Source organism: Triticum aestivum, chromosome 5B (genome assembly GCF_018294505.1).
Source record: "Triticum aestivum cultivar Chinese Spring chromosome 5B, IWGSC CS RefSeq v2.1, whole genome shotgun sequence".
Lineage (NCBI taxonomy): Eukaryota > Viridiplantae > Streptophyta > Magnoliopsida > Poales > Poaceae > Triticum > Triticum aestivum.
This window is the reverse complement of record NC_057807.1, coordinates 504209739-504220887: the sequence shown is the minus strand read 5'-3', so window position 1 is coordinate 504220887 and position 11149 is coordinate 504209739. Positions and strand designations below refer to the sequence as shown.

At 51.2% G+C, this 11149-nt stretch overlaps 1 protein-coding gene across 1 annotated transcript; it reads right to left on the bottom strand.

Annotated features, from left to right (window-relative positions):
- Positions 1 to 7966: 7966 nt before the first annotated feature.
- LOC123112793 (mediator of RNA polymerase II transcription subunit 10b) lies at positions 7967 to 10588 on the bottom strand. Its single transcript, XM_044533888.1, has 5 exons — positions 10286 to 10588; positions 10087 to 10167; positions 9885 to 9987; positions 8880 to 8969; positions 7967 to 8408 (listed from the first exon to the last, which is right to left on the bottom strand). The coding sequence occupies exons 1-5, from the start codon at positions 10519 to 10521 to the stop codon at positions 8337 to 8339; spliced, it is 582 nt and encodes a 193-aa protein (XP_044389823.1). The 5' UTR covers positions 10522 to 10588; the 3' UTR covers positions 7967 to 8336.
- Positions 10589 to 11149: the final 561 nt, after the last annotated feature.

Genomic DNA, 11149 nt, shown 5'->3' with positions numbered 1-11149 from the left:
GGGCCCTGGATGGGCTCGGCCGGGCCCCGCGCGGGTTCGACGGGCCAGCGGCGGCGGGGAGGAGAGAGAGGAGGCGCTGGGACACGTGGCGGCTGCGGATTGGGCGCGGGGGCGGCGGCGGACGCGTCCGGCCGGGGGCGGACGTGTCCGGCGCGGAGAGGGATGAGATCTAGGGTTTGGGGGAGAATTCATCCGCGAAAATTCCGGGGGGACACATATTTATAGTTTCTGGGAGCTAGGAGAGTCCAAATGAGGAGCGGTTTTCGGCCACGCGATCATGATCGAACGACCAAGAGCATGGAGGGGGGTTAGATGGGTTTTGGGCCACTTTGGAAGGGTGTTGGGCTGCAAAGAGAAGGGGGGTTTCGGGCTACGCGGTTAACCGTTGGAGTATCAAACGACCTCCAAATGGCACGAAACTTGACAGGCGGTCTACCGGTGCTATACCAAGGCCGCTTGGAAAACCTCAGGCCATTCCGAGAAAGTTTAATCACCCGCTCACAATGAGAGACAAAAGGGGAACGCCGGAGGGCATAGGAGTGCCGGATTGCAAAACGGACAACGGGGAAAATGCTCGGATGCATGAGACGAACACGTATGCAATGCAATGCACATGATGACATGACAAAATGCAACATGCAAGCAAATGACATGGCAACAACGGCGAATAACTGGCAGACACCTGGCGCATCGAAACCGGGGCGTTACACCGGGCAAACCCAACTATTGACCCAAGACATGATTCGGAGCCGATGCATATAGTGCTATAAGTTCGGGGTGCCGCACTCATGAGAGTGTTCGGTCTTTTCACACCGTATTATGGGGTACTTAAGCCCCTGGTGTATTGGTCGTACCAAAGTGTACGGTTGCATAATGTCATGACTGAACATATTTATAAAAATAAATGAATACAATAATAGACAAGAGCTATGTACTGTTTATTAAAAGGGGCTGCTATGAGAGCAGGACGATACAAATAGTGCAATGTGCAAGAGATGGGATTATTTGACATGTCCCCCTCCAGGGGCAAGCTGCGAGACTTTAAGTAAGACAGGTATTTAGCTCGTTATAGAGACCACCTGGACATTTGACGTGGCTTGTTTTCTCCTTGGCTGTTGTATAGTGTGTTCGGCGATTGTATTGCCGGACAGGCCTTCCGAATAGTGAAGTCCTGAAAGTATATAAAAAGAAAGAAGAAATGGCAAAATCGGGAGCCCCTAGTGCGGTTGAGCCGCATTCTGGGCGTGCCGTGGTTGTGCCCCTCCCCTTATGCCCATGGTATTTCCAGAGTGTAGTTATGTACGCGTGGTACTGCTATCGCAATCTCGCGAGGGCTGGGGTTGGGGCCGCACTGCTATGCTTGCTCGGGACGTGCCAGCCGGTTTTGTTGTAGGTTACTTCGGGCGCGCTTGACGTTGTCCGGACGTTTAACAGCCAGATTGGAGAATTGCCTTGAGAGGCTACTTTGTACTTCCGCCGCTAGGGCCGCCGTGTGTTCCTCTGTTCGGAGAGAGCGTTTGGTGTTTCCATTGACCGTAATGACTCCGTGAGGGCCTGGCATCTTGAGCTTGAGATATGCATAGTGCGGCACCGCATTAAATTTTGCGAATGCGGTTCGTCCGAGCAGGGCGTGATAGCCACTGCAGAACGGGACTATGTCAAAGATTAACTCTTCACTTCGGAAATTATCCGGGGATCCGAAGACCACTTCGAGTGTAACTGAGCCTGTACAGCTGGCTTCTACACCTGGTATGACGCCTTTAAAGGTCGTCTTTGTGGGTTTAATCCTCGAGGGGTCTATACCCATTTTTCACACTGTATCCTGATAAAGCAGGTTCAAGTTGCTGCCGTCGTCCATGAGGACTCTAGTGAGGTGAAATCCATTAATGATTGGGTCTAGGACTAATGAGGCGAATCCGCCGTGACGAATGCTAGTGGGGTGGTCCCTTCGATCAAAAGTGATCGGGCAGGAGGACCATGGGTTGAACTTTGGGGCGACTGGCTCCAACGCATAGACGTCCTTGAGAGCACGCTTCCGTTCCCTTTTGGGGATATGGGTTGCGTATATCATGTTCACCGTCCGCACTTGTGGGGGGAAGCCCTTCTGTCCTCTATTGTTCGGCGGCCGGGGCTCCTCCTCGTCATCGCTATGCAGCCCCTTGTCTCTGTTTTCGGCACTTAACTTGCCTGCCTGCTTGAACACCCAACAATCCCTGTTGGTGTGATTGGCTGGTTGTTCGGGGGTGCCGTGTATCTGGCACGAGCGATCGAGTATCCGGTCTAAACTGGATGGGCCCGGAGGATTTCTTTTGAATGGCTTCTTCCGCTGACCGGGTTTAGAGCCTCTGAATCCGGCATTAACTGTCGTATCCTCAGTATTATCATCGTTAATGCGGCGCTTGTGCTTGTTACGACGCGACCTGCCATTGTTGTCCTTGGTATCTGAGTTACCAGGGCTCTTGGTCATGTTATTGCTACGAGCTAGCCACCTGTCTTCTCCCGCGCAAAAGCGGGTCATGAGTGTCGTGAGGGCTGCCATAGATTTCGGCTTTTCCTGTCCTAGGTGCCGGGCAAGCCATTCGTCTCGGATGTTGTGCCTGAAGGCTGCAAGAGCCTCTGCATCTGGACAGTCGACTATTTGATTTTTCTTGGTTAGGAACCGCGTCCAGAATTGTCTGGACGATTCCTCTGGCTATTGAATTATGTGGCTTAGGTCATCGGCGTCTGGTGGTCGCACATAAGTGCCCTGGAAGTTGTCAAGGAATGCGGATTCCAGGTCCTCCCAGCAACTAATTGACTCTGCCGGCAGGCTGTTAAGCCAATGTCGAGCTGGTCCTTTAAGCTTGAGCGGGAGGTATTTGATGGCGTGTAGATCATCACCACGGGCCATGTGGATATGAAGGAGATAATCCTCGATCCATACCGTAGGATCTGTTGTGCCATCGTATGATTCGATGTTTACGGGTTTGAAACCCTCGAGGATTTGATGATCCATTACTTCGTCTATGAAGCATAGTGGGTGTGCGTCGCCTCTGTACTGGGCTATATCACGACGTAGCTCGGATGAGCCTTGTCTGTTGTGTTCGGCCTGGCCGTATTTGTCATATCCGGCGTGATGGTTATCGTCATGTGACGTGGGGCACCCACGCGATCCGTAGATTGATCTTGTTTGCCTTGCCTTATCCTCCAATATGTCTCGCAGGTCTGGTGCGTTTCCCCGTGCTCTGGTATTTTTTTAGCGGCACCGGGGTGCGGCTTGAGTTGAGGGCCGAAAGGCCTCTCTGTCGCAGCCACGAGGTGGCCGATCGGCCGCATCATACGCTGGTGATGTAGGTTTAGTTGCTTCCTCCTCTAGTTGGGGTAGCAGCATGCGCTTTGGGTAGCTCTTGGAGGGGCGTTCGAGTTTGTACTCTTCGGCCGCCAGGACTTCAGTCCATCTGTCGGCCAGCAAATCTTGGTCAGCTCTAAGCTGCTGCTGTTTTTTCTTGAGGTTGCTTGCCGTGGCCATAAGCCTACGTTTGAAATGCTCTTGTTCGATGGGATCCTCTGGCATGACAAATTCGTCGTTGTCGAGGCTTGCCTCGTCTTCGGAGGGAGGCATATAATCGTCGTCGACCTTCCTGTATGCCGCTCTCTCATGAGGGCTGGCTTCTCCGTCCTCCTGCGTTGAATCCTACTGGAGGGGACTGTTCGGGGTGTTGTTATCTCCAGTGCCGGACTCGCCGTTTTTGCTTTGGCGGGATTTAGAGCGGCGCCGCTGACGCTGGCGCTTAGGTTGTTTCTTGGAGGGGTCATCCTCCATTTTTTCATCGCCATTCTCTGCTTTTGGGGTGTCCACCATGTATATGTCATATGACGAGGTGGCTTTCCAGTGCCCTATAGGTGTTGGTTCTTGGTCGTCTCCTTCATCGGCGTCCATACCGTCGATGTCTTCGGAGTCGAAGTCGAGCATGTCGGTTAAAACGTCGACAGTGGCTACAAAGTGGGTGGTGGGTGGGTTTCGAATTTCTTCGTCGTCCGCATCCCAACCTTGCTGACCATAGTCCGACCAGGGCTCTCCTGACAAAGAGAGGGACTTTAGTGAATTCAGGATGTCGCCAAAGGGCGGGTGCTGAAAGACGTCCGCGGCGGTGAACTCCATGATCGGAGACCAATTGGGTTCGATCGGAAGGGGTGCGGAAGATTCGGAGTCCGGAAAGGAGTCCGGCACCTTGGAGTCACAGGCCTCACAAAGGACTAAGCTGGTGTTCGGCTCGATCGCCGTAGAAATTGCAGCTCCCGGGGCGGCATCCAACCGTCCGTCCCCGACTGGCGCGGTCGGCTCCGAGCTAAGGGTCGGAGCAGGCACCTGAGCGTCGCTCTGGGCGCTGTCCGGCGGCAGAGCTAGATCATGCCCATCGTGACAGTGCGGCGCGCTCGGTCGTGGCTCGAATCCATCGAAGATTAAGTCCCCACGGATGTCGGCCATGTAGTTCAAACTTCCAAATCTGACCTGATGGCCAGGAGCGTAGCTCTCAATCTGCTCCAGATGGCCAAGCGAATTGGCCCGCAGTGCGAAGCCGACGAACACGAAGATCTGTCCGGGGAGAAAAGTCTCACCCTGGACCGCGTCGTGGTTGATGATCGAAGAAGCCATCGGGCCTAAAGGTGACGACACAGACGAATTCTCAATGAAAGCACCAATGTCGGTGTCAAAACCGACGGATCTCGGGTAGGGGGTCCCGAACTGTGCGTCTAGGCGGATGGTAATAGGAGACAAGGGACACGATGTTTTTACCCAGGTTCGGGCCCTCTCGATGGAGGTAAAACCCTACTCCTGCTTGATTAATATTGATGATATGGGTAGTACAAGAGTTGATCTACCACGAGATCAGAGACGCTAAACCCTAGAAGCTAGCCTATGGTATGATTGTTGTTCGTCCTATGGACTAAAACTCTCCGGTTTATATAGACACCGGAGAGGGCTAGGGTTACACAGAGTCGGTTACAATGGGAGGAGATCTACATATCATATTGCCAAGCTTGCCTTCCAAGCCAAGGAAAGTCCTATCCGGACACGGGACGAAGTCTTCAATCTTGTATCTTCATAGTCCGGTAGTCCGGCCAAAGGTCATAGTCCGGCCATCCGGACACCCCCTAATCCACGACTCCCTCACCAGGTCCCGACCCGAGTTCTGGAGCCCGGCCAGCCAGCGCTCCTGGATGCTGGCGATGCGCTGGTCAACGGGGGTCAAAGGGCGGCGCGGTGGTGGGCGAGGCGGAGCCATCGGAAGAGAGAAGAGGGAGGGGCGGTGAGGGAGAGAGGGAGGGGCGGTGAGGGAGAGAGGGAGGGGTGGGAACAGTGCGACTGGGCGGTGACAGGAGAGTGGGGGCGAGTTATGAGACGTCCCCTCGCACGTGTGGCCGCGCCGAGCTAGGCTCGCGAGAAACTGCCGATTCGACAGTTTTCGTCGGGCCAGGCTGCGACTGCTTTAAGGTCTGTGCGGGCCACAAACCGCATGCAGCCCAGGCAACCAAACAGGCCGCGCACATCCCGCGCGGGCCTGGTTGGGCTGCATGCGGGCAACCAAACACGCCCTACATGATCAGACAACACAAAACGAAATCTGCATCAAACGGACAACCAAATGCTCATAAACGAACTATACATCATCCAAAAGATTATCGGAGTTCATCGTCAGACAACTTCTTAAGTTCAACAACTAAAAAACGCTAATAAACATAGACGGAGGAGCGTCTTCACCACTTCCTCGCCGAGCTTTTCCCCACCGGTCACCAGCGCAGCTGTAGGCGTCCGTGGCTGGTGGAGGATCTTGGTCGTCATCGTCAGAGGTGGCGCTGTGGTCGTCTCCATCGTCGAAGTCGAAGTCGGAGAGGACGATCAGCCCCTTCATCCGACGGACGGCCCTATCCTGCTGTCGCTTCAACTTGGCGAGCCGAGCCGCCTCGGCCGCTACCTCCTTCCTCTCGCGCTCTGACAGCTCTATGGTAAGTTGGAGCGCCTTTGCGTTCTTCCACCGTAGGCGGCGAGCATCCGTCTCCGCCGCCGTGAACGATCGGCGGTAGACCCAAGCGAGGAGTTCTCGTCCTCGTCAGGCTCCGTCGGCATACCGCGGCAGCGGCGTCCAGACCCCTTGCCCGCCGCCTCTCACGGCGGACGGCGCGCGCCTCGATTCCGAAGTGCGTGTGTAGGCCGGCAACGTGGGCACTAGCACCCACCGCTACCCGCACAGAGCAGCGATCGACGGGGGAAGGGGACGGCGCGGGGGCGGAGTGGACTGCGCTGCCCTGACGAAGCTGTGCGCGGGCCGGGAGGGGCCAGCTCCTGCTACCGCGCTGCGCTGACTCGGGAGCTGCGGCAACGCTGCAGATCTGGAGCTGCACCCGGTGTCCACCTTGGCCCGCTCCAAGGCAATGCAGAGGGCCAGCTCCTCGTCGACGTCGAGGTCGGAGTCGGAGTGGCTGCCGGAGCACGACATTGCGTCGGATTGGATTAGAATCATAGAGGGGAGAGGAGAGGACGGAGCGGAGAGTGAATGAGTTAGGGTTCCGAGCGAGGAGCCAAATTGGGGTTTTTTGTGGGACAGTGATGCGGTCGTTGGTGGGCCAGGCCTGCCAGCGCCGACCTGGTGGACGCACCTAGGCTGCCTGGGTCGCACCATATCCGCCTTATATTTGAGCTCGATATGAGGAGCACCGAACAACCCGAGCGTTTGAGACCGATTTGAGGCATCCAGATGGGTTGGTTTTTTATGACTGGCCAGTAACCGGTCCGCCCGCTCGGGTGCTTGAGACTGGTTTGAGGCACCCGCGACACGCGGTGATATTTATTCCATGGCTCGATACACATGCACTGTCTAGTATGAGTCAGCGCCATACCATAACACTACTGTGGGCACGCTGCTAATTTTTTCCGAATCGGGCACGCTGCCATGGCAGACTTCAACATCACTCAGCAAATCTCTCTCGATGATTGTAATGATAACAATCAATCTCACACCCGCAAAAAAAAAACAATCAATCTCACAATGCAGGGAACAACAATGTGATGCCTCATTGCAGGAGCTAAAATTTACTCTCACGCCTCTTTCAAATGTTCAAAAAAAGAAACCAAGCTTGTCGAATGGAAGCACAGCCACGGGCATTGGAGTTTACCTCAATTTTATGCAGAATCAAAGGAGCATTCAAAGTTTCAAATAGATTCAAGCCTCTGCTCCGACCACCTCTCAAGGCAGAAGCACAAGCCCTTCTCTCCTTGCAGCCAAAGTGGCACAACTCTTGCAGGTCGTCCAGCCAACGTTTCTTACGGGCATCCTTTCTCTTTGCTAAGGCAGCGGCTGCTAGAAATGTTGTGGCCGATACCACTCCTTGGACGATCCGAACAACTCTTGCGGATTACTACAGGTCCACCGACAATCTTCAGTCGTAGATGTTTCATATCTGCTTACAGTGTAGCTCATGAGGTTGTAATTAGATCTTTAGAACCTGTCTTTAGCTGTTTCGGTTCAGCTCACAGGAACATGCCTTCCCCCGTAATCCCTCTTCTTTCTATCTATGAGTTGAATGAATTTTGCGCCTTGGGCGCCTTTCCCCGTTAAAAGAAATGGGGTATATGATGTCCAGAAATTTTGCTCAAATTGCCCGTTTCATGGTTGTCACTGTGAAGTACACATCTCAAGGGCTCATCAAAGATTGTCGTTAACAAATGTGCTCTCTGTTCTTAGTACTGGCAACCGGCATGCACACATGGAAGTTCCCTCTCTAATCACTTCACCTAGATGACCTCCAAAAGGAAATCAACCACCACACAACTTATCATAGTGACGGCCATTTTCAGTTAAACTATTCGAAACAAAGCCAACTATCTCCAAGAGGCAACCTATCCAATCTTCTCGAGTCACTCTAGGGGCAACAGCCCACAGGATTAGTATTTGAATAGACTACACAGCACTTGCCAGTAGGCCCATGATGAGGAATGATTATTATGAAACCAATACACGATGATGAGCTCATCAGCAGATTAACTTACTACTCGACTGCAAGTAGCACCATAACCCATTTATAAAGAGGTACCCTAATTACCAATTCTGGCTGATGATGGCTACATAGATAGACAAAAACACGGCAAATCTAGCTGAGTAGCATTGACTACAACAAATGGGAAGTTGAATATATTATTGCGACAATAATATACAGATGTACTATTGATCCCTCCTATAAAAGGCCAGTGCGTACAAGGGGATATAGTATCAGTTGTTTGTTCCCAGGGCCTTCCTCACACTGTAAGCATAGGAGAGCTAGAGAGCTTCTTGCTCTTCGCGTCTTGGGTCCTTATGTCAGTGCTCAGCTTTCACACTGGAATCTCCATTAGGCAAAACATTTTGCGACTGAGCCAACCGCTTTGATTCCTGGACAAAAAGTGAGTTATTAAGAAACTAATGCAGTAAAATACAGATAGAGAATAAATAAACATTTAGGTCCAATGGACAGCCCAGTCTTGAAGTCAAAAATAGTGGCACAGAGCCATAGCTAGTCAAGATTTACAAACAATGCATTACTAACACAAAACAAATGATGTCCTCAGATAAATTAATTCTTAAAACCAAGATCGGTGTTTAAGTGGAAGATTCTAACCAAGTTACCAAACACATATATATCATGGTTTTAGTCTCACCAACTTAAGCTAACACTTCCAGAAGGCTGAAAGACGATGAACTGAGCATTGTGACAACAGAAACATGAAACCACATTGTTCAATCTCCTTACTAATGTAGTCAACTATGATTCACATTGTTCCTGTCCCGTTGGCAGATTTGTGTTCAACAACATTTTTAATAAAGACATGGCTATCTTACAAACGCAGGCATATTTATACTTACAGCGGCAGAAGTAGCACGTATCTGCCTGTATGCTTCGATGTCTTCAGGAAAAGCTTCTTCAAGCTCCTCTAGAAGATGCTTCCTCAGACTCTGAAACAAACAGATTCATGATATTATTATGTCATTCCAATCAATTAGATTAGGGCCGGCAGCTATATGTCCATTCAAAAATGGATACAAAAACGCATCTATCCATTCTTATACAGCTAGATAATACAGAGACAGGAATCTGCATGGGCAGTACCTACAAACACAGGCCCCACATTTCACCTAAATTTAATTAGGCCCGACAGTCAATTGGGAGTAACACCAGGAAAAGCTTCGAAAATGAATTCCCATCTATTTGGGACACTGATTGATCATAACGAGCCCTAAACAAAAAGGTGGGCCTTACGGCCATCGCTTCAATAAATGCTATACAGATACAGAGATACTGGATACAAAATTGCCATCTATCCATTCTTATCCAGCTAAATAATACAGAGACAGGAATCTACATGAGCAGTACAACAAACACTGGCACCACATTTCACCTAAATTTAATTAGGGATTACAGTCAAAGGGAGTAACAACAGGGAAAACTTTGATAATGAAAAGTATCGTTACCAACTGATGGGCTAGTCTGTATACCATAACCAATTTAAGTGGATGGAGAGGGAGTGATTTCATTTTTCTTGAAAGTTCCTGCGGTGTAACTAAATCACATAAATGAAGGCCAAATTAATGAAGGACAACATGTATTTGCTTGATTTGGGGTTAGGATGCCACTATATGGAAAGATATGAAATGTGATAAAAAGCTCAGCATTCTTTTCTACACGAACAGCAGTACCAATTGAAGATTTCATCAAAAGTTCCCCTAAAAATAGACCGGCAAACTTTATCACTGGTTTTGATCCATTGTACTGTACCATGCTACAAACTGTATCGAGCATATATCTATGGGCATGTTTGATTAATAGCGAAATTTTGGCACATTTTGAACAACAGTTTAAGCCATCCATACCTTGAAAGCATCGGTCTTGCCCTTGGTGATCTGGTTCTTGGCGATGCAGCTGTTGAGCACGTCCCTTGTGAACTCATCGGGGTTCTTCCCGTCATCGATCAAACTAACAGCACAAGCACCAATCGGAAAGACACAGTTCAGGCGAGAGGGTCAACAACGGCAAAGGGGCAACGGGGCAAGAGGCGAGACTAATCGATCTCACTTGACGACCTCCATGGGCACCTGGATGTTGCACTCCTCGGCGAGCTTCTGCATCGTGTCGAGCTCCGCCACCAGCGCGTTCCTGCATCGCCAGACAAGACCAAACCCTAAGGGATCCGCGCACGCGGAAAAGCCGCGGGAGGAAAACGTGGTCGCGGGGGAGGTGTGATGCGGGGGTACGGGGAGGCGAGGGAGCTCACAGGCGCTGGAGGAGGGGGAGCTGGGACGCGGAGCTGAAGGAGGAGACGTTGAGGTTGAGCTGGTGGAGCAGGCCCAGGGTCCTCTGGATCGATGCCGTGACCTGCGCCAGGTTCTGCTTCGACGGGTCCTCGGGACGGTCGCCCCCTTGTAGGCCGTTACCGGAAGCGGCCGCAGCCGCTACGGCGGCGGCGGTTGCGGCGGCGGAGGAGGAAGAGTTCGGGGCGGTGCTGTCCATGGCGAAATCAGAGGGGAAGAAGACGGGCGAACGGAAGGCCTCCACGGTTCGATTTGTAAATTCTTCTGTTTTTTTTTTTTGAGAAACTGTAATTCTTCTGTTTTTTTATGAATGCAATTCTTCTTTTGCTGGTAGCCCACTCACTGCGCACCTTCGCTCTACTGGGCCGTCTTTTTTCTTCAAGCATTTCGACCATTGAAAGCACTGCTACATTTGCACACAAAAGTTACTCAAAAAAAAAAAGATTGCGCACAAAAAGTGAACATTTTCACACAACTCTATGCTTAGAGATAATAGTCCGGTAAATTTTGAAAATAAAATCTTACATTTTTCCACTAGTAACAGACTAGTGTTGGCGTACGTAGCATGCAATTTAAAAAAATTCATGCGCGCACGCAACATCTATCTAGGAGATGCATAGCAACGAGAGGGGGAGAGTGTGTCTACGTACCCTCATGGACCGAAAGCGGAAGCGTTTGACAACACGGTTGATATAGTCAAACTTCTTCTCGTTCCGATCGATCAAGCACCGAACGTACGACACCTCCGAGTTCTGCACACGTTCAACTCGATGACGTCCCTCAAACTCTTGATCCAGCAGAGCGTCGAGGAAGTAGATGAGTTCCGT